We start from the raw sequence: 24,299 nt of genomic DNA, 5'->3' as shown, positions 1-24,299 counted from the left end.
TCTGTGTGTGTGTGTGTGTGTGTGTGTGTGTGTGTGTGTGTGTGTGTGTGTGTGTGTGTTTTTAGGTATTTGTCCCAGTTTGGCATGAGAGCACTCCAGCGATCAGATGAGATGGAGGGACAAAGAAGGAGAGGGAAGAAAGGCAGGGGGAGACGAAAAGGGGGAGCAGCTGGAGGGTGCTGGCACTTAACTGGATTGTTTTTTTAGTATCCTCCATTCGATCCTCACATCCCAACCCCCCACTGCCTCATCCTGCATTTATATATGTGTTTACATGTGTGTGTGTGTGTGTGTGTGTGTGTGTGTGTGTGTGTGTGTGTGTGTGTGTGTGTGTGTGTATGTGTGTGTAAGAGTGTGTGTGTGGGAGGGACTGTCATCTCACCTTAAATAATTATCACTATCAAGCTGGCCACTGTTAATGTCGGTCTGAGACACATAAAACTTTTTAGCCATGGCAAGGCACAACAACATACACACACACACACACACACACACAGGAGTGCCTCATTCATTTATGCATCTATTCATTAGCTGTGACAGGCAGCCACCTCTCCTCCTCCCAAACCACTCTGCAGCAAGTCAATATCCTATACGGCCTCCACAGCCCCGGCCAGGCACTCGGGCTCCCCTAGTGACTGTCAGCCAGTGGGAGGCGGGAGGCAGAAGGAGAGAGGAGAAGAAGAGAGGAGACGAGGGGCTGGGAGAGACAGAAGGATGGGAGGATTAAGAAGGAGGGAGAGAGACTTGCAATTAAAGGCCTGCCCCATAAGAGCCATTAAAAAGCCAGAAACAGAAGAGTCAGCTGAAACTGCAGCCTGACACACACTCTAAAACACACCCACACACACACACACACACACACACACTCACTGCAGACACACACTGCTGCTCACTCCCTCACTAGCACACACACACGCACACACACTTGCTCATGTGAAGAGTGACAGAAGTGAGATGGTGAAGGTCGATCCTCAGGAAGTCACAGTTATTGTCCCAGTGGAAACCAGTGATGGAGCGCTTTAAGCATGCCTGGCGACACACTGACCCTTCAGGAATACTGGGAGTGTGTGAGTGTGTGTGCTAGCTGTGCCAGACACAGGGACAAGTATCTTTCTCCAGGGATCTACTCTAGAAACCCAGACGTTCTGCATGTCTGTGGGAGTCTACGTAATAATACATTAAGACAGGCCCAGCTGAATGCACACACAGACACACACTTTTCCCAGCACACACCTATTCCTGTCCGTCTGTGTGTGTGAGAGAAAGTGAGAAAGAGCGAGTTACTTAAGAAATATCTAACAAAGCAGAGCGCATGAGTGGGAAGTTAGATTGGAGCGAGCAATGCAGTTGGGGAAATCAGCCTCCCACTCACGCATCACTGAGACCATCTCCCTCCAAGAAACTGGTGGCATGTACAGAAAAGCAGACAGACATACACACACATATGCACACACTCACAGGCCTCAGGGAGATTTCCAAAGGAAGGAGGGAAGGAGGGGAGGGCATGGGAGAGGGGTGGGGGGTCGCCTACACTGCAACAGACTTATCCAGGAGCTTTCCCCAGGGAGACTCCGTTATAGGGTCTCGCCACAGGCTATTGTGTGTGTGTGTGTGTGTGCGTGCATGTGTGCATGCGTGCGTGTGTGTGTCTGAGTACATGTGTGCGTGCACGTTTGAAGTCTAATGATGAGCATCACCCCGACAGAGATCTGGGGAAAGCAGAGTTGTCTGTAAACTGGAACTGTCACATCCATTCGCGGTGCCTCAAATGAAGCCTGCCTCTGGTTCTCACCACAGAAATCATTTGGCATTGAACAGTTTATTTTGGCGGCACAGGAGGCAGCAAACTGAGGTGTCCTTTTCAACTAGAGAATCCTCTCTCCCTACCTCCTTGAGCGTGGTAAGTCTTGTATACATATATGGGGGAAAGAACTGCATTAGCATTACCAGGGGAGGTCTGCTGATGCTGTAATTTGTTCCTCCACCGGTTCTCTCCTTCCCAGAACAACCCTGTCAGTGTCTGACATTGATAGACACTCTATCCAAAATTGCCTCCTGTTTTTATTATTTATTTTTTTTGCAGACTACAGGATTCTCTGTGGTTTTTATTTTGATCCTGAGCACTATCTCAGCCATTTGTTCAGCCCATATTTTATTGATCCTGGTCTATTTTTAAACAAGCCTCCTTCAAAGGCTCATCACGAAAATTAAGCATAACAATGCCAATTTTATGCTATGCCTATATTGTTATACAGATTGATTTAAATGGCAATAATCAATAATCCATTAGAACTGAGAGGTGCCTGTGGGCATGTCATTATCCACAGTTGTTGACAGGAATCTGACAGGGCAAATCTCTCAGAATCACCGCCTGTAATATTTGAACAGTCTTGAGTGACCTCTAAAATCGTCAATGTCATTGAGCGATGGCTGAGAAATGAAGATGATATTGCAGAGAGAAAGCTGAGAGTCTTGTTTCAGCTCTAAGCTGTAAATGATGTGACTCCTATTGTAAACTAGACCAATAATGTCTTGTTTCCCCTAACCTGGCTAATTAAAATGTGTAGCACTCCATAGAAAGAGAGCCCGCCAATGAGTTACGACAAGGATAATTTTGTTCTGTTCAAGCCATACAATAAAATTTCATCAAGTCTATTGTAAACCAGAGCAATAATGTGTAGTTTGTATTATATTCCCAAACTGCCTCTCTCCCCACTGTGTGTTACTTTCAACAGCCTTTATATTACCTCCACTGGCTAATACAACTGCTTAATGCTGTTTCCATAACAACTGTTGCAAAGCCCCTGATCAGAATTCCTCTCAAGCTTGCCTTGTGTTTATCATATAAACACCTCATCACACACTGGGCAACACACACATGCACATCCATGGACATAAAAGACTTGTACACACATGCATACAAATGGGCCGTCTATTAATACACAAAGCCGCTTGTGTGGGAAAATAAATAAATAAAAATAAAACTTGTCCCGGCTTTCGCTGTCGGTGCTCTTGTTCTCTCAGTGCCACGCGCTGCACGGACAACACATTGGCACACGCACAGCAACACACACACACACACACACACACACACACACACACACACACTTGGTGCTGCTCTGTCATTGGAGGACAAAGTCTGACCTTCAGAGGGGACCCGCCCCTGTCACCTGGTTGGGAGAGGGACATGCGTGTTACATCCATCTCTGTCACACTGCAACTCTCACAGCATTCACACACACCACACACACAGACTTGGACATACATGCACACAAAAATACCTTTCATGTCAAAGAGTGTACAGTATAAGCACACACATGCACACACAGACCCAGAGAGGCTGGGTCTCAGAAGAGTCTGTGTGGTGGCTGTTGCCCATATGAGTGACGGCTTTATAATGAAATAGTCACTCTCCCCTCTCCTTCACTCCCTCTTTTGGTTTGACCTCTTTACTCCCCCCCCCCTTCTCCCTCCTGCTCACCCACTTCCCTCTTTTCTCTGTCTCATTTCCCTCTCATCTCCCTTCCACTAATATATAGAAGTCCAAATGGTGAAGGTGGCTCCACACACGCACACACGCACACACAGAGTCTGGAAAGTAGTACAAACTTTTTTAGCCGAGACCTGAGAGCAAGGAAGAGTCAGCCCCAATCAACTGAGGGAACATCAATCATATTTTTCTAAGACTTCCTCTCTCTTGCGCACCTTACCTGTCCTCTTCCTCCTGCCTTGTATTTGCATTTGAGGAGACGGCCCCCGCTCTCTCAGCAGGGGGGGTGAACACATCAAAGACCGCAACAGGTGTGTGGTGTCAAACACAATGCCAGGACCCCCGCTGCGCTAGGGCGTCTTGGATAAAGCTTGTCAGAGTCCTCAAAAACTCCCACAAAGTTATCCAGGAAAGGCTGAATGCGCGTACACACACAGACATATATTTGAAATCTCTAATGACGAATGTGTGTTTGCCATTGGGAGGTGGAAGAAGACAGAGAGAGGGTGAGAGAGAGAGAGAGGGTGGTGGGGGCATCTCAATGAAGGAGTCTCCAGCGGTTGTGTTAACCCCTGATGCTTCATCTCACTGTGAGTCATTCTGCCCTCCGAGGCTCTGTTTCTGCTCCGCTATTGTTGATGTTATTGTTATTGAGGAGGTTTGGTATGCTAAAGAGAGAGAGACAGACAGAGAGAGAGAGAGAGAGAGACAGAGAGAGAGAGGGAGAGAGAGAGAGGGGGAGAGAGAGAGGAAATAGTGTGTGCCACCTCTCATTGGCATAAATACTTGTTTACAACAAGACATAAATTGGCACCCTGTCAGTCAGTCTCTCTATTTCTTTCTCTTTAACTCTCTTACCCTCTCTCCCTCTCTGTCTCTATCTGTCTATCTCTCTCCTCTTCTCTCCCTCTGTGCTGCTAAGCGTATTACAACACTCCCTGGTTCAGCCCTCTCTCATTACCATATTCTAATTACATTCGTTAAGGGGAGCATTTGGGAGTTTAATGAATAAATTTGAAAGATGGGTCTCCGTGGCGATCTTTAGGTTTGTCTCCTCCTCAACTAACTGGAGATGGGAGATTATGTGTGTGCATGTGTGTGTGTGTGTGTGTGTGTGAGAGAGAGAGAGAGAGAGAGGTTACGCACCTGTTCGTCATGTGTGTGTGTGTGTGCGTGTGTGTTCGCCCCTCAGTAAATATCACTGTTGCGCCCATTTCAGAAGAAACAAACAAATCTAGTTAACTGCTGGAGCTCACGTGGAGCCCTCTCTCTAAAAAAAAATCAACTCAGAATTCTGTTTGTCTCCACCAAATAAAGATTTCATGTCATTTGTTTGTTGTTTTGGAAAAAGAAAAAAACTTGGAGCCACCCATGTTGAAGTCATGCATATTTAACTCTCCTCAAGCCTCAAAAACAAACTGCTAAAGACAAGCATCAATTTACAGATGTACAAATTGTCTGCAATCTCGGATTTATCTTCTCTACCGACATCAGACCTGGAGGCTTCATACTGGGAGACGGGCAGGTGGAGTTAAAACAATCATAAGCAAAAGTAAACATTAAAGGTTATCAGCTTCCACTGGCTTCCACTGTTGTGCAGTTTGATCTGTCTCTGCCTAGGACGAAGCCTTGGGCTGTAGACCCAAATAGACTCTTACTACAGGCCTTGCACTCGCTCTTTCAGGGTATTGCAAAATGTTATATACCTTTCACATGGTTTAATAAAGGAGTCCCAAATGCATTTCCAATCCTGATGATTGCCAGCTTGTGCTTCAAGGAGCCAAGGAGTGAATGAGCAATATTCACCCCATTGCGCGGAAATAACACTTTTTAAAAGCTAACAAAATGTTGCACTTTTACTGCTGCTACTGATTACTGGCAATTAAACAATACTACAAGCAACAGGAAAAATATGCAGAATCTAATCTAAGTCTTTCTCCACAGAATTCACTTTTACTGCGACTGCACTTGATTAAAAAAATGCTATTTTCTTCTTTTGCTAAATGCATTATTTTTGAAATCCCAGAAAGGGTTTATTCATTTTCTTGTTGACTTGAACAGAGGCATAACCACAAATCAGGAGTCAGCAGAATTTGGGCAGTGTCTCGAACTTTCTTCTCATTTTGAATTCAGCTTGATGGAGACCAATCCATCTTGAAATTTCTCCGTGACTTTCGCTTGGCTGAAACCACTGTGTGGTGAAGGACAGACTGTACTCATCCATACCTTACAAAATACATGAGCAGCGCGATGCTGTAAGCGATAATATCTGATGAGCATTTCTAGTTTACTTAGTTTTTAGTTAGTAGTTGTAGTTATTATATAGCTTGTAGGTGTACTGTATCGTATACCAGTTCACTGAAGCTACAGTATATTTACAGTGATGATGCACTGCACAAGGTAGAGCCCGGTGTCATCACCCTCTCCTCAAGCACTGTGACTCATGCAGTGGGCGCAAAAGTATGTAAGCCATCTTTAAACTTCTATGTAATGTAAGATGCATGTATATAAATAAATAACAGGGTAACAGGGGGAGATGAGAAGCAGCATAACCAACATTTTTACTGTTTAGACGAGGACGGCAGCCATTTCCATTAGTATTGCCGTTAAAATGAAAACTGTAATGACCTTTGGGAGACATTGTATTTGCTTAAATCAGGCTGTTTTCATCCATTAAATGAATATAATTGTGAAAAAGCCATTTACTAACTGCTCTAATTTAAAGCCCCTTTAGAGAGTGAAGAGGAGACAGACATCAGTCATTGCCTACCGGGCTGCCCGGGTAACTTTCCACCTTATATGAACTGTAATGAAGTGTGACCTTTTACTTCAACATGCAATGACACCTTCGAGCAGACAGAGACCGGAGCACAGGGCCTCACTGAGAAAACGATGCTGGTGTTATGAGATGGACAATGTTAAGACTTGTTAGCTGGCAAGCTGCATATACAAACATACTGCCTGAGCATATATGCTGCCAACAACTCAAAGTTGATTTTTGGGACGGACTGATTTTGTATTACAGAAGAGTTCCAAAGAAGTTCAGGATATTGTTAGCAAAAACTTCCACTGTCAAAAAATCAAAGGCATGAATAAACACTGTCCTTAATCTCTGTCACTTGGCAGAAACAATTGAGACGCTCTCTCTTCCATATTAGGTGTTTATCATCCCTCCACCCACCTTTCTATACAGTACATTCGAACAATTAAATACATGCACTGTCAGTATGCAAATGCGGCATCAGTATCCCTTATATAGTTGCCTCCTTAGAGTACAAGATGATGGATGATATATTACAGCTGAGCTAGTCTTAGACTAATGACACAGCTGCATTACAATACACAACCGAGTACACAGCTAATACTGTGTATGCACAGAGACAGAACATACGCACACACACACACACACACACACACACACACACACACACACACACACACGCGCACACACACACACACACACACACACACACACATGCCACCTTGTTTAATCCCCCAGGAATCAGTGAAATTTGATTACCGTGACTTTTACAAACACACTCCATATGAGAGTAGACATTCCATACATCAGCAGGAGGAAGGAGGGAGCAGGAGGAAGAGGAGGGTAGAGACAGGGAGACAGAGAAGTACGTGATGCTGGGTAGAACTGCAGTTTGAGAGGAGAAACTCTGGGCACATACTGTGGTCTCCTAGAGTGCAACACACACACACACACACACACACACACACACACACACACACACACACACACACACACACACTGCGTCTCACCCTATGTCTTTTAAGGTAAATGTGGAAAATGGTATATTTACTAGAAAATGTATACATCTCCCAGGGTAAATTTTGTGAATGTGTACATTTCCAGGATAATGTTGGAGGAAAATGCTAGTCACAGCACCATGAGATTCACTGTGTCTCACTCTGTTTTTGTGGATATTATGTTGTGGAAGGCCAATTTACCCTTTTGGCAATAGGCTCCTGTGATGAACTGAGATCTGTGAGACACCGGAGATCCCATTGAGAATCACTGTAACATCACAAAATCAGTTAAAACTTGTGTTTGGCAGGTTTTCATACATGCCAGCACATTTGGTCTGCATCATGACGAGATCACTGTATAAGGACTGAGGCAATTTGAAGCAATTTTATGGCTTGCATGCCTCTTAACACGTGAAAGACAGATGACGATAAACAAGAAATCCATGCCTCATTTATTTTTGAGAAACATCTAGTTACATCCATGTATAAAAACATGTGAAGTAAGCAACGCTGCCTCACGATTAAAGTCTGTAATTGTGAAACAAAACTCCACGAGGCCAGTTCACAGTGTGCAGTAAACACGGCAGGAGAGCTCCATGATAATATGACTTCTCATTAACACAGGGAAAGACAGACATTAACAGATTTACCTTGAGAAATGTTACCAGTGAATATTAAACATTAACCACTTCTGTGGTTGATAGTTACCTCTAAGATTCATGTTGACTGTTCCCCATATACACATCATTGTACACCATCAAATCAAATATTCAGACAGTAAAGTGATAATGAGTGAAAAGAAAAAAGCGTTTAAAAACTGCAACAGCTGACATTTTTATCATTATTATTGTATTTTTGCCCAGCAATAAACAACATTGACTTTGCAATTAAATGACCGTATAACCTTACCAATTTTAATTAAAAATAGAGCTGCAGCCTACATTAGTGGGTTGAAGCCTGTGAGGCCAACTCACTCAGATCCATGAGATATCGCATCAACAAATATGACAACTTGACTTCACAGCAGCTTTATAGGGCAAAAACAAACCACACTTTGCAGCCCCTTTGCAAATAGGTCTGTTGTTTGATGGCTTTACTATTAAACACTTGCTTTTGCACATATTCTCTGCCATCATCATTCTTGTGTCTTGTACAAATGTTTACATGTCTCAACTGTCAGGATTAGCCATGAGGTAGGCAGTTAATAATGCTGTGTGTAAAATTTACAGAGGCGACTTTGCATAGAAAGCACAAGTGCGTACTCATTAGAGAACATCTGAAAAATGTGCGCAAATGATAAGTTTCTCTAACTTCAAGCATATGGATGTTATGTTGCATTCGAAATAAGAGAGATATAACTATAATCTGTCTAAATAAGCAGGCTGAAGAAATTCTGTAGAGACTGAATCAACATTATGCCAGCAACAGCAAAAAAGTACAGAAAATGTAAAGTAGATAAATGCTATCAATGCAGAAATTAAGCCAGTGAAATCCACATTGAATTCATTTTGAGTACAGGAACTTGATGGCTAGGCTACAATTCGCAAGTTACTGATCAATATGGCAGGGTTTTTGGTATAGTGCAGTTGTCTGGCTGATATATTTTCAGGCTTGGCTGAGTAGTCAGAGGGATTTAAAATATATCCACAAAATATGTGACATAAAGGAAGAGCTGTTGTAGCAGCTTCCGCCTACTACTACAACCATCTACAGACATGCTCAGTGCATACTGGTCATATGAATTTACAGCAAAATATTGCTAAATAACTGCGTTTTGGGTCTGACAGACTGAGGATCAGCGAGTGAGCACAAAAAAAATGGTAAAAAAAAACAAAGAGTAAAAAAAAATGGGTAGCGTTTTTGACCTGCAGACAATACAAATACATGCTCAGACTTCAGTTAAGCTTTAACATAAATATTGTGAGGACTTCAAGATAATTTTATATCATCAGTAGTACTATATCACATTATTATAGGTATTGTTGGACTTGTTTCCCACTATTTGCATCAAACTCAAGACAACAAGCTGGAACTGTATGTGCAGTATGAAATAAAGATGTTTGACTGAATCCTACCTTCGTAAAACATGAGCAGAGAGTGTGAAATATGTATTGATTTCAGAAATTCTGAACCAGGTATATTCCTTTTACAAGTCTCTAAGCTCCAGATATGATTAAGTCAGAAAACAAGGACGTTAAAGAAAAACAACATGAGAATCAATAGGGTTCCAGCAGCCATAGTGCTAAATTTACAGTGTGATGTTTTGTTGACATCTCAATGTTATTTGGGGGATGTAAACATGCAAAATTGCCTTCTGCTGCTGTAAAATATATTTAACTCCTAAAGCCCTTGTAAAGTCTGAGGACCAAAAAGTTATCAAAGTTAAATAAAGTTATAAAGTTATCTAGACAAAGCTCTACACATACAGTACAAGCACTCAAAATAGGAGCATGTGCGTCCATGCACAAGCACACACATTCACATTTTAATGCTTTATCTGTCTCCAGTGAATTAAATCTAATTTACACAGGACTCAGATATTACAGAGGTTCTATGTGGGGACATTTAAGGATACAAAAAGTATTGTCTCCACTGCACAGTCTGGCTTCTTATTACAGCAGACACTGCTGGTCATTCAGTTCTTTTTGGTCGGACTTGGAATCTAACAGGAAGTTAAGACACAAAGACACACTCTAACACACACACACACACACATGCAGGGACGCATAAAGGAGCGCAGGCACACACACACACACAACACCCCCACACTCACAGTCACACATTCCCACTGTTTAATATATTTCTGTGTCTCCAGTTAACAATATTTTGTGTCAAATTATAGTGGGCAAGATAAATAGTGGGTCTGCAACATGGAGAAAATAGAACAGCAGGAAAATGTGGGGCTTCCAGTTGGGTAGGAGGAGAATAGAGAGGAGAGGAGAGGAGAGGAGAGGAGAGAGGAGAGGAGAGAGAGCACTAACTCCTACCTCAGACACCTGGCTTTCCCTGACTAGACTTGGAAAACCTGGTTAATCCCAGCCCTTTGTAAAGTTGTGTGTTGTGAAATATCAGCATGACTGAAACACACTGAAATACGGATCTATGACGCATCTGCCTAAATGTCCAATTTACCATGTACAGCCCCATTTGCAAATGAAAAGCCTGCTGGATAATTACATGTATCAACAAGGAAATTACATTTATGAATAGAATGAATCTAATTAATTCTTTGCATCGCTGCACATTCAGTCCACTTTGCCTGTTTGGTCAGCAGGATGGTATGGATGTTTGGAAATCGAGCGGAAATGGAAGTCACAACAGTCACAAAATGACGTTGGGTGTTAATTGGGCTAGGCTTGGCTCAGAGAGAGATGGAGAGATAGACAAAGAGGAGGAGGAAAAGCGAGAGGGAGGGAGAGAGAGCCTGGAGGACTAATTAGTGATTATAACTTGGCGCTCTCCAAACATAAAATATATCTCAACCCAAAAGACAGAGAAATGATTAAAGATAAAAGAATAGGAATCAAATATAAGGAGCTGTGAAACACCCCTCTGGTATTATGTGTGTGCATGTGTGTGTATATACATGTGTGCAAGCATGTGTGTGCACGTATGAGTGTGTGTGTGTGTGTTAGCTTCTTTGCCCCCTCATTAAACCATGCTTTACTCTGGTAAACGGCAACAGCACAGAGCTCAATGTCAACTGGAGAGGTTACAGCCATAGGCAGGCTCTGGGAAACACACACACACACAAACACACACACACACTGACACGGATACACTAAGTCTCTCACGAACATGTTATCTAACAAATGCACAAATGGCACACCCATTTCTTTTTCAAAATTAAACTTTCGGTAAGTTTCCAAAGACGTGTTACTTGTCTTTGTTCGACACTGCAGACAAAATGGTGAGTGTCAGCCTCCCCTGGCCCCGTGCCAGTGTGAGCTGGACATTAGCAATTCACACATCAAATTCATAAATCAAGGGCACCCTTCACCACAGTATTAATAGACACAGAGACCCGCAACTGGCTGCCTGCTAACTGTATCACTCTGGCTTTCCATAATGGAACAATAGTATTTTTTCACGCAGTCTGGGAGCTGAAGTTTAACGTCATCCCTGGTGTGTAACTTCTTTTCCTGACACCACTACTTCTGCCTCACGTTTTACCTACGAGGGAAAGGAATGGGATGTATCTCTACAAAGAAGCGTAGGAATACAATGCATGCATATTTAATTCAATGTATCTATTTAATGGCTCACAAACAACAATAACGACATGAATAATAAATTAAACATGCGCACACACTCAGACCCGCTCACAGACAGACACATGTTAACAGAGCTTTGTTTGGGCTAGAAACTGGGGCTCACGCAGGCTGAGACGCAACAGCACGAACAGGTGAGCGTGAGTGACATTTTTACCTGAGACCTGGAGCTTTTGTCCTTCACCAATTGTTTTTTTTGTTTGTTATGTTTTGTTTTTCCTTGCGCTGTCGTACATGGCTGGCATGGCAAGCGGGCATACTGACTATGTCACTTCTCTCTTATCACCTTTGATGTTCTGAACAATCACGAATGGCGTTTGTGTCACACATGCATCAATCATACCATTAGCAGGAATATGCAGACACACATGCGCGCGCGCGCACACACACACACACACACACACACACAATCTGTTACCATGGCAACACCTACTCTCGATGCACACACGCACACACAGAGGAGGCAGATGGGGCAGTGGTCTAAAATGTATATGCTTTTTGATCTGCTTCTCATTCAAGAAATCATGTTAGTGTCATGCAGTGGCACAGCCAGACATGAGCGTGTGTGAACTGTCAACTAGCTGCCTTAACACCACGCAGCTACTGATGTATCACTGCGTGGCAAGAACGGAGTTCTGCAATAAAACACTGCATGTTTCATATCATATTACTTCATATCATTAATACCAAAATGATGCCATCTCCTCATACTAGCTTTTTGTGCCCGTGCAGTTGAGCGACATGTGGAGCAGACTAACATGCAGAAGCATTGTGGCACAGACGGCTGTCATCTGTGTGATGTACTGAAGTCTGCACCAACCCGTGTGACAGTTGCATCATTTGAAACATAGTGGGGGGGCTGCTCTGAAGTAGGAGCCTTTAAAATGCATATTAGATCATGCAATGACGTGCACATTCGCAAAGTGTGTGCGTGCACGTTTCAGAGTTTTAATTTAAGCTTCAGAATGGAATTTTTACTCAGTCTGGCTTCTTGAAATATGAGTCAGGATGTCAAGGGTCCCCACAAGAGTAATCAAATCTTTTCATGAGCTGGAATCCAGAGAACTCAAAAGTTTTCTTTGTCTACATTTGAAAAAGTTTGATAGCCCGTTTGTTTCAGTGCTCCATAGAATTTCCTCAAACCAAACAACAAGTCATTCCAGATGGGGGGATAAAACAGCCTCTACCATCAGTATGTCCACCTGAGTGTGGTTTGTTATCTAAAACTAGTCTATAGTCAATTACCATAGACAGATACACATACACCCCCAATCTATTATTGAACAAAAGGCTCACGCCTCCGCTCAGCCCTTCAGGGAGGAATCCATCCCTCCATCCCAGAATAATTTCACACATCAGTAGATACACAAAAGAGAGAGAGAGAGGGAGGAAGAGAGGGAAGGAAGAGAGGAAAGGACAGAGAGGAGGAGGAGGAGGAGGAGGAGGAGTGGACGGGGTGAAAATGTATGGGGTCACAGCTCAGTGCTTGTGGGAAGCCAAGGTGTCGGGGGGGAGCTATGCATGACAAAACAGAGATCAAAGGATCATATGTAATCACATACACGTGCAAGGAAACAACATGCGCACGCACACACACGCACACGCACACGCACACGCACACACACGCACACGCACACAAACACCACATAGATAACCAAACACACTTGCACAGACAGAGAAAGAGGTGAAAATAAGGACATATCAGATGGAGACTTGTAAAGATTGAGTCTGACTTAATCAGAGGCTTCCTCATCCAAACACAGAATGCTAATCTCTTTATCTATCACACTCACTCCCTTCTTATTCACACTCACCCGCATGCACACATATACACACACACTACAGATAATCCTAATTCTACATGCAGACATGTATAAAGAGCATGCAGAAACCCAACACCCAAACAGTGAGGATGAGGAAACACCAAACCAATTCTTGACTTCCTAATGCTTAAGCATATGGAAATCAGGAATTCTATGGAAACCAAGGAAATCGTACATGTGCACGCACAGCCAAACACAGACACATGAGTGTCTACACACCGAATAATTACTGGGTGTTTTCAGCACTGTTTGTCGATAACACATCACCACAGTTCATGAGCAACATCTAGACCAGAACAGTATGATATTTTAACACACACACACACACACAAAAACACACACACTGACAGGATGCGTCTAATAAATTGAAAACCGTATATCTGACAGTTGCCCTCACAGCTGACAGCTGATTGGCCTGGAAATGTATAAAAGTGTGTTACACTACAATCTATGGTGGATGTACAAACCCTACAAGTGTAGAAAATCTGATGACCAATGATGATTTCAATTTTTAATATGCTGCTGATGAAAACTACTACACTTCTTGCGATGTCTGCAATTCAGACAGATAAAAATCAACAAAACTAAAACAAAAAAAAATCAATTCTTTTGTTGCAGCCGCTACAAAATAATCGACTGCAATAATCTGGAGCGGTGCATAGCCCTAACAGGCAGACTCACACACGCAGGCAGACTCACACACGCAGGCAGAAACACATACACAGGCTGAAATACATACATGCACGAGATACACAGCAAGCATACACACGACTACCTCTATGAAAGTACCGAGCAAGAGGAGCAGCAGACACAATGGAGTGTTTAAGTATGCAGGAAACTTTATGCCTGGGTGGAAGAGGAGCTTTGAAGGAATCCGCTGAGGGACACCCAACCTCCCCCTGAACTGAGTCTGTACCTCCTCATCAGAGAGAGAGAGAGAGAGAGAGCGATGGGGTGGTGAGAGATAAAGATAGAGAGGACTAGATGGTAAGTTGGAGGGGAGACTGATGGAGAGAAAGAGGGATGAAGGGCAGGAGAGGGGCCGCAACAAGGTGCTTTGGTCCCGTCCAGGTGCCTTGTGCACCATTGCTCTTGGTTAGGCTGATGTGTGGAAGTCCTTAACCAGCAGCGGTCACGTTGTTCTTAACCGTAAACACACACGCGCACACACACGCACACACGCGCACACACGCACGCACACGCACACGCACACACACGCACGCACACACAGCCTATTCATGTGAGCACACTGTTCAGTAGGCGCCGTGCTTAACTCCCAGTATGACCTTCATTGAGATGGATTGCATGAAAAATGTAATGACTTTCCTGAGAGAAAAACCACAGGCCAAATCAGCTTTGCATTGCATAATAATGTTGGACTTGGTAATCAATAACACAAACACACAAACACACATCCATAATGGAGTGCACAGCCTGCACATGGAGAAAATGTCTCAGCAGAGGCCAACCACATCGCAACGGATGGAGCAAACCACCAGTAGAGAGCTGTGCAATGCATAAACAAGGGGCTATTGACGATAAATGCCTGCATCCATTTCCACCCATCAAACACTTCCCTAAGCTAACAACTTAAGTCTGGAACAACATGCTACTCTGAAAAGCTTTTCACACCCAAGATGTTTAGCTCAGGGTCATCTTCGGCCCTGAGTAAGGAGTTGTCAACCGGCCTAATTTGGCCACATTTTACACTGTACCACTTCGCCAGCAGCACAATTTAAGTTATCTATTGTTCATGCTGCAAATACGATGCTAATTTTGGCCCAGAGCAGGACAAACTTGGCCCTGTATTAATGAGTGGTAGCCGTGAGTTTGTGTGAAACCTTTAACATTCAAAGCATATTAGAGGTTCTAACTTATGGTTAGAATGAAGTAAAGTGAAGTGCAAAAAGCCCTTAAGTTAGTTCACCTTAATTCACTTTTATGATTAAATCCTCTGGCAACTGCTTTTCTTGTTTATCCCCACAAACAGCTTTTCTATTTTTTTGTCACAGAGGACAATATTATACAATGTAACTAGAGCACAATTTTCACATTTTATACAAAGCAGGAAAATACAACTATGAGCAGAATTGTGCCACACATTTAAGAGCTTTCTATGGTTGCATAGCAACAATGTTAGGTCCAGACAGCAATCTTTATCCTACTGACCATACGGTTTTTGAACCCTGTAACAATCAGCAGCAGAAACATTCAATCTGTAGCCTCATTTCTTGTTTCCTAGCCTCTAAGCCCTCTATAGTTTTAGACCCAGGAGCCCCTGATTCCCCCGCCTTAACCCAGAGTTGTTTGGATTACAAAGCGAGATGACAGCAACACCCCTACTGGAATGTACAGTTAGTGGGATTTTTGGCTGTGAGCTCAGGTTGCTGTTTTTTTTATCTCTTGGTGTCACAGTTTTAGGGTCCCATAATGAAAAGCTGCCATTGTGTTTGTTTACCTCCTCTTCATCTCTCAATGTGACATTAGGTGGAGATGAGTCACCAGCACACTGAGTTCGTCTCACTGTCACGGATATTTCTCTCTTGCGTGTGCCTCATCCTTACCTCGTTGGTGTTCCAGCGATGGCGCTCCTTGGGCAGAGAGGAACATTTGGGTAGACACTCTAGCAGCTTCTTAGGAAGGTAGATCTTCAACTGGCCGGGCTCATCTGGAGCGGAAGGGGAGGTGGGGGAGGAGAGAGGGTGAAGATAAAGGAAGATAAATGAGGGATGAGCAGGAAGAGGAGAGAAATTTCTCATCAGACACAGAGACATTGTGAGAGGAGAATACCAAAATGCAGCATCTCTGTGATCTGGCTGAATAAAAACATTAAAAAAAAACTTTGATTTTGCAGCATTTTAATGGTTTGACATGACATAAGCAAGGGAATTTGCACAAAGATTTGTTCAGGTCTATGAAGGACATACGTTTCAATTCATTTTGTTAAGGGCTGCAACTAACGATTATTTTCATTGCAGATTAATCTGTTGATTATTTTCTCAATTAATTAATTAGTTGTTTGATGAAATGACATCCTGAAATGTCTTGCTTTGTCCACAACTAAAAGATATTCAGTGTACTGTCATAGAGGAGTAAAGAAACCAGAAAATATTCACATTTGAGGAGCTGAAGTCAGAGAATTTTGACTTTTCTTTTCTTTCCCTTTCTAAACTGATTATTAAAATAGTTGTCGATCAGGTTGACATCTAATCATTGTAGCTCTTATTTTGGTCAATCCAGTACTAGAACTAAGATTTGTGATTAAGATGTCACGCTGATATGTTGTATGGCCCATTAAGTCTGTTATTTCTAATTAATGAAACACGAGGAAGCCAGCAAATTGCACAGTAACTATTTTTTCCATGTCACCTTCATGTAAGTGTGTCTCATCGTATTCACTTATGGGTGATTCACAGTTATGTAGACAAGGCTGACAGTTGTGTAAATTTAGCTACAGAGTATAAACAATATTAAGTGTGCAGTGCGCAGAGGGAGTGGCAGCGCACTTATTTTTGGACAGCAGGTGGAGGTGCACAGCACACCTGGGGGGCCGCCCGGAAACAGATTTGGATTAAGAAGAATCCATTATCATTCATTATCAGCACATGTGGGGGTGGTAAGAGTCATGGCCAATCACATGGGCGTCTCTTATCCCCTTTAAAAGCAATGCCCTCCCCACAGTGTTCCACAGACAGTTTGGTAATGGAGTAGAGACTCCACACCAGCTCCTCCTGAGAGGAAACTAATGTTCCTGTATGGGGGCTGGAGAGCCACATGTGCAAATATACAGGAGCCCAAATGTTGCTACAGGCAGGTGATGTTTAGTTCACAGTTTAAAATCATGCTTCTTGATATGTAAAGTCCATGTTTTCTGTGTACAATGATGTGTTATTATAACGTGTAAAAACAACATGGTAAGAATTATCTTTATTAACCTTAACATGCCTTGACATTATTGTCTTAACGGATAAAATCTAGTGAAATTCTGTTTTTTCTTATTATCAACAAATCTCTTATCAAAACAAATAGACAATTAATTGATCGTCCTACTGCGGCTGAAATTAGCCCCCAATAAATGCAGTATTTACTCCTGTTTGCTAAAAACCACAGTGCCCAGCTGTTTTAGGAAAATATTTAATACTTTTTTTAAATGTGATGTATACTTGTGGCCTTTGTTTGAAGATGTAAATCTTTAAACCACAGAAAGCACAGGGAAGTATTAAAGTATTGAGAGACACACTAACACACTGTTGGTTTTGGTCTTTTCATGGGATTAGTTGACAATGACAAAAATAAAGCCAGCTTTAAACTTTAATTGAAATTTTTTTTTCAGTGAAATAAGATGTGACTGCTGGTGGGAGAATGTACAACAAAACAAGCAAGGAAAGCAGGATAAATATGGGTCTGTGTCATTATGGAGAGAGGTCTAAGAGTGTACCGCCACTAAAACTGTATGGTGTTGCCGGATCACCGGTGAAACTGCCCCTGCAGCGGCTCTCCTCCCGCTGGGGTGCGTGGAAAATCACCAAAATACCAAATAGTCGCAGGTGAGGAAAAAAAAATCCCACTGCGCCTCAGGAAAATACCATTTCACCAGCGCATAGCATCCACACAAAGATAGAGCCCCTGGTGAGTGCATGCATGTGTGTGTCTGTGTGACTGTTTGTGAATGTGTGCCCAACGGGTGTGCCGCTCAGAAGTCAAAGAGAGCAAGCACTCAAAGGTTATTGATAAGCATTTGAGTAGAGGGCGTCCATTCATGACTCCCCTGGGAAGATAGGAATTATACTCTACCTAAGGGCAGATGACAGAGCAAGAGAAAAAGAGAGATAGGTGGGGTAGGAGGGTCAGAGTGGGAGACAGAGAGACGCAGAGGGACAATGAGCCAGAGAGAGAAAGTTAATGATGAAAAAAGAAACTTAGGGGGAGAAAGAGAAGATTTAGAAAGTAAGGAATATGCAAGGACGAGAGATGGAACAAGGTAACGCCGAGACATTAAGAGAGAAGCACTGTAGCAGGACAGGAGTGGGGTCTATGTGTGTGTGCTCATGTGAGGAGGTAGGTGTCTGAGAATGTGTGTGTTTGTGTCAGTTGGAAGTGTGTTCAGGCACGAACGGTATGCTCCCCCTAATCAATTATGCATTTATTAATAGAAGGCCTGAGAAGACAAAATTTCAAACAGCTGAACGGTGCAGCAGCTTAGTTAAACAGCTGAATGGTGCAGCTTAGTTAAAGCCTAATTTCTTTTTTAGCAGCACTCCAGCCTCTCTGCTATGAATGCCAATCAGCGTTTAAACCCCACCCCTCCTGGCTATAACCCCCTCCCCTCCCTCTGCTGTTCTGAAGAATTCTCATCAGAGCCTCGCCTTTGAAATGTACCAGAACCACCACATCAAACAAGCCCGTTGCACATGCGTAGGCACACACGCAATCACCCACACACACACAAACACACACACACGCGCGCACGCTCATACATGCAAACAGACACACACACACACGCACCGATACCTGCCGATCAAAGAACACACATCACACTATTTGTATTTTGAGTGGCGTTTTTTTTTTTTCCCAGTGACCTTGGTACCGAAATCTCTTTTAAAGCACACCTTCATGGACACGACCGTCATCTTAACATATCCTCACATTCGCTCTCCTCGCTGACGAGGAATGGAAGACCAACTTTGCAGATTTGTTGAATGCTGATGAGCTTTTACACCCCAAAGGGTTGTATCTTGTATTTCTAACAATCCTGAACCAGAGAATGTGTCCCTGTTTTAAAAAAAATTCAGCCTGGATACTGTCGCAATCATCTTTTCCATCTGTTCCAAATGGCTCTCAGTGGAGCTGTACTATGGTGTGACATGGGGCAAAAACTTCTCTTTTGTCTCCAGCTACCCAGGAAAATGAACCATCCTGGGACAAGAGAAAAACGCATCTAAATATGGAAATTCAGCGTTCATGTTTATACTTGTATTGGAAATAATACAGCAGTTTCAGTACCTGCATTGCTTCATGTGAGTCCCTCAGCAGTAAAACACAAATTCATAGATCACTCACTCACCGGCTAATCTAGTAAAAAGAGTCCAAAAGAGGGACAAAGCCTGAATGCTAATGAGGAACTGCTGGCTCATTAAGTCATATAGAGGTATACGTGCTAAAAAGTGAAACTGTTCGACCAAAGTGAAACATTGCTTTGGTAGCCTATCAAATACCATAATTTAGACTGGAATCACACAGAAGAGCGGCCTCCGACTGATGAATATTTTACCTCATAAAAATGTCATCTCCATATTTAACACAGAAACGAGCCAATGCCCTTGTGAGATGGCTGTCAGTTAATTATAAAACTCTCCTCAGTAAAGAGAGAGAAAAATGCTCCAAATGCAACTCTTAACTCTCCCCCTACTGATATTAGGAGGCGTCAGGGGAAATTTTCACATTTCCCCCCCCTTTTTTTTTTTTCGGGATGAAATTAATGTGACAGAAAGAAAGGCTCATTGCACAGCAGCTAGATAGAGGGATGGGGAGGGAGAGAGGGAGGGCAGGAGAGAGAGCCAGGGCAGGGAGAAGAAAGAACGGGGGGAGCGTTAGCACGGGATGAGCGAGAGTGCAGGAAGAGGGAGGGAGAGACGAGAAAAAGAGGGAGAGCGGGGGGCGGAGGGGATGGGGTAGAGAGATGGGCGTGCATGCTAATTTTATCATTCTGCTGATAAACTTTTCCTCCAGTAATCCTCCAGCTGGGACGTGAGAACAGATAGGAGACAGGGATAGGCTCGGGAAGTCTCAGCTCATATTAAACAGCCATCCCAAACACAACTCTCTGCTCTATTCTATTCTGTTCTATTCTATTCTATTGTTTTTTCAGATTTTCGCTTAATTCTTTATTTGCTATTTTGCGACGGTCTCGTTTTCTCTCATCCCTCCTAACAAAATAAGAGGGTCTGGTGCAGGTATGAGGCCATCTGCTCATTTTGAAATGAAAAAAGACGTTGTGGTGGGGATGTGTGTGTGTGTGTGTCTGTGTGTCTGTGTGTGTTTTGGGGAGGGGGTTGTTTCGACATACCTTCCCCCTCTATACCCATATCCCCCACCACCGCCGCCATCACCCCACTAAGCAGAGTGTCTGTCTGCTCCTCCTCACATCTGTTTATTTTCCTCCCATTTGTCCCCCTAACATACACACACACACACAGAGGCAGAGACATGCATCCGCGTCATGTCCTCTGAAATCAATAACCAATCAAAGCAATCATTGCCTTTATAGTACCTCTAATGCAGCACAGCAACCGCACACATGCCCAGGACACACTCACACACTCACACGCATACACGACCACGCGGCGACCCCAGATTACACACTCCATCTCACTTCTAGTTTAACCAGGCCCACTGAGGATTATAGATACATAATGCCATGTGTACAGATTAGGTGTGACAATAAACTACTGATAGCTAAAGTAAGCCCTGCCTTCTCTGTGGCTGTGTGCAATAGTGTGTGTGTGTGTGTGTGTGTGTGCACTAATACTGTACTGGCATGCATGAATAAACATGATGTGTAACAGAGCTGAGTTGGAATGACGTCTCAGCAGAGACACAGAGATAGAGTGTGTGTTTGTTTTGTGTATGTGTGAGTGTGTGTATGTATGTGTAAGTGTGATCTGTTACAGAGCAGATGAGAAGGAGACCTCAGCTCCCGCATCACATCATTCTGCCAGAAGGCTTTTATACTTGCTCCCAGAGTCACCCTGCGCTGCTGGCGAACGTGCACGCACACGCACAAACAGTGTGAAGAGTGTTTGTGTGTCTCTTACTGTTGGCGTCAGTGTCGTCACTCTTGGGAGGGGTGTGTCCTGTGTAACCAACTGCAATCCTGACCATTCGCTCTGGATTTCTTATCTTCTTCAGTCCTACAAGAAGAAGGGGGGGGAGAAAAAAAAAAAGAGCGAGAAAGAGACAAAAACAGAGATGTATTTAGGAGACGCTCCGGACTTTGGTTTCCTTGGCAGTCGCACACCTCACCTCATTCTTCCTCCTCTAAAGCCCAGAAACAAAACTCCAAGTGATATGCATGTGGGCTGATCCATTTTCTGATCCACTAACTTGCATGCATTGTGTCCCCTGATCGATTGGCCACAGTAGATACACTGCCTCCATGTGTGTGACTAACTTGTACCCAGCTTTAGTTTCTCTTCTCTCTCATCATTTCTCTGTTTCCCTGACCACTGTTGCTATGATACAAAGTAGACCAACCAGCGCAGAGGGAGATGGTCTTCCATGCTATATGGTGGATGTTGTTCTCATGCCCACTGGTGTACTCTGCTGATCAGCGCCACGCACATCTGCCAGGGGGAAGAGTGGATAGCTGCGTCCTGCCTCCATCGCCCCGGCGATTCATTTGGCTTTCATTCAGCACGGCTGAGCCTCGTAAATTATTACGCCCTCTTTACACACAACACAGAGGGGGCAATGGACAAAAAAAAGCCTCATGCTGTGAATGCGTGAGAGTGTTTGCGTGTGTGCAGGTACTGTACAGTATGGGCAGGGGGATGGTTTTATATTTATGTGGTACACTGCCTGCTGATCAGCCCATGGGCCATCTGTCTCATCTACACATCGAGTCTTTTCACGCAATGGGACTCTCAACCCTTCACTTTGCCTCTGGATACACTCTGCATGCTCGCCTGCACACGTGTGTGTGTGTGTGTGTGTGTGTGTGTGTGCTGTACGCCTGAAAATGTATGATGCTACTTGTGTAGGCCAAGTTATCCAAAATTCGCCCGCTAGAGAGGCCTTGCTCAGCATCGCTCCCTAGTGGAGAGCGGGTTATCAACTCCTCCTGTCATTTTTAGTGTGACTTTGCAGGGGGAGGATTCAGTCAAGAAGAATCTACAGCCAAATTTCCATGCTGTATGTGCTCTTAAGTTGCAGAATCCATAACAACACACTCAGCTGTCGTGTTTAGAGGCCTGTCAGGAAATGTGTGATATCAGAACTTACTGAACAATAGGAGCGGCACTTAAAGCAGGCTAAAAACCAGGGGATGTTCATAAACAAATGTCAAACACTCTGAGTAAGAAATAAAGATTTAATTAACTCCCGCGCTTGAGATGGAGATAATATTGCCATGGTGATTTTGGTCATCCCTTAAATAATTCATGAATGAATGAATAACAGGCTGAACAATGTGTGTGTGTGTGTGTGTGTGTGTGTGAGATAATAATGATCCCGAGAGTTGAAGGAGTAAGAAATGCAAACTAAACTTTTAGGTCATATCATGTATGAATCGCATGATATGACCTAAAACTGACACACATACACTCCACCCCCTCAATGCAGCCAGATTCTCACCTTCACTGCCTTCACCATGAGCACACATCAACACCAAATGAGCACAAACATAAACACACACAAACACACACACACACACACGCACACACACGCACACGCACGCACACACACACATTCACACACACCAATACTGGATTGACTGAATAAATGCACAGCTGGTCTGGGAGGATGCCTGCCTGTCAGGAAAGGAAATCAACGATTCAATGGTGTATTTTATGCTTAAAGAGAGACACACAGACTGATAAACACACACGCACACAAACACGCGCGCGCACACACACACGCACGCACGCACGGAGAGCATCTGAATTCCTTCAGCGTGAACCACTCTCATCCTCTCTCATCCCCATCCCTTTTATGCCAAACGCTTCAAAACCACTCATAAACCAGCTACTCAGGGGAGACGCTGGCAAGCGCTGGACGGTGAAAAACTGCCCCATCCCGGCTCACTCAGAGCTCATACCGACAGGACAACTCTCCTCCCGTTATTTATCTGCTGTCGGTTAACCGTGCTCCACACAGTCGCTGGTTCAGCACCAGCGTCCGTGTTTTCGGGACGGGCTGGAAGAAAGGGAAAGCCCTGGCGTTATCTCTCTCTCCCCCCTCCGCGCCTCCGTCCCTTCATCGCCTCGTCTGAACCCCGAATAGAAGGACTCTGCCACCTCAAATAAAAACCCTTATTTCTCTCTTACCTTCCGGCTTGTTTTCGGCAGCCATTTCCCCTCCGCCGCGCGCCTCATCCCTCCTCCTCCTCCTCCTCTTCCTCCTCCTCCTCCTCCTCGACTCGACCTAGTGGTGGTGGAAGTGGTGGTGGTGGTGGTGAGGTGGAGGTGGAGGGGAGGGGGGGACCACGCGCGTGCACGGAGAGGACAGCTCAAGGAGGGGGGCGGGGCTGAGAGGACGGGGCTGGGGGGTGGGGGGGGCGAGCCTGCCGCGTTCAGCGAGACTATTGGGCCGCGCGGTGCGGACTGACAGCGGGGATCCGTGATGGTGACTCGCGGACTTCTCCATCCCTCCGTTTATTCCCACTGGCCACGCCCCCTGACGTACACGCGCACTCTTCCTCCCTCTCCCTCTCTCTCTCCCTCTCTCTCTCTCGCTCCTCTCACGTCACTGAACGACGTCTGTATTCGAGGACACCTTGACAGCCTCCCACAGCATCATCATCATGCTCATCATCGTCTTCTCACACTCACACACACACACACTTATATATTACACACACACACACGCACACACAAACACACACACACGCACAGAAAGAGAGAGAGACGCGCGCGCTCATTTCTCCTCATGCAAACCCAGCGGACTGTTGAGAAAATGCGATGTAAGGTCGCGTCTCGCCATAAATTATGAACCCCTCTTGAATTTAAATGAAAAGAGCTGCCCGAAAGAGACTTTTTCTTTTTTTTGTCACTCGCCGTGGTGCTGAGGCTCGCGGTGCTGAAAGGACAGCTCCTCGCGCGCCTACACGGGGGCTGCGCGCACTCACTACCTGCTTCCTCTGAGTCGTGTTATTGAGCTGAAGTGATGATAGGTCAGCTGAAAACTTATAGGGTGAAATGATAAACATGCCCCCCTCCCCCCCTCGGTGTTGGTGTCTAT

General features: G+C 44.2%; 1 protein-coding gene across 1 annotated transcript in view; it reads right to left on the bottom strand.

Annotated features, from left to right (window-relative positions):
• The window catches only part of LOC139214869 (calmodulin-binding transcription activator 1-like), a 47,052-nt gene extending 23,641 nt beyond the window's left edge, over positions 1-23,411 (bottom strand). Inside the window, exons 1-3 of the mRNA XM_070845812.1 lie at positions 23,387-23,411; positions 21,158-21,253; positions 15,908-16,011 (exon numbers count right to left, since the gene is read on the bottom strand). Of these exons, the coding sequence (XP_070701913.1) occupies positions 15,908-16,011; positions 21,158-21,253; positions 23,387-23,411 (225 nt within the window). The remainder of the gene's footprint in view (positions 1-15,907; positions 16,012-21,157; positions 21,254-23,386) is intronic.
• Between the last annotated feature and the right edge of the window lie 888 nt (positions 23,412-24,299).

The sequence above is a fragment of the Pempheris klunzingeri genome, chromosome 2 (assembly GCF_042242105.1).
Source record: "Pempheris klunzingeri isolate RE-2024b chromosome 2, fPemKlu1.hap1, whole genome shotgun sequence".
NCBI classification, from domain to species: domain Eukaryota; kingdom Metazoa; phylum Chordata; class Actinopteri; order Acropomatiformes; family Pempheridae; genus Pempheris; species Pempheris klunzingeri.
The sequence above is the reverse complement of the archived record's forward strand: the minus strand, read 5'-3'. Positions and strand labels throughout refer to the sequence as shown.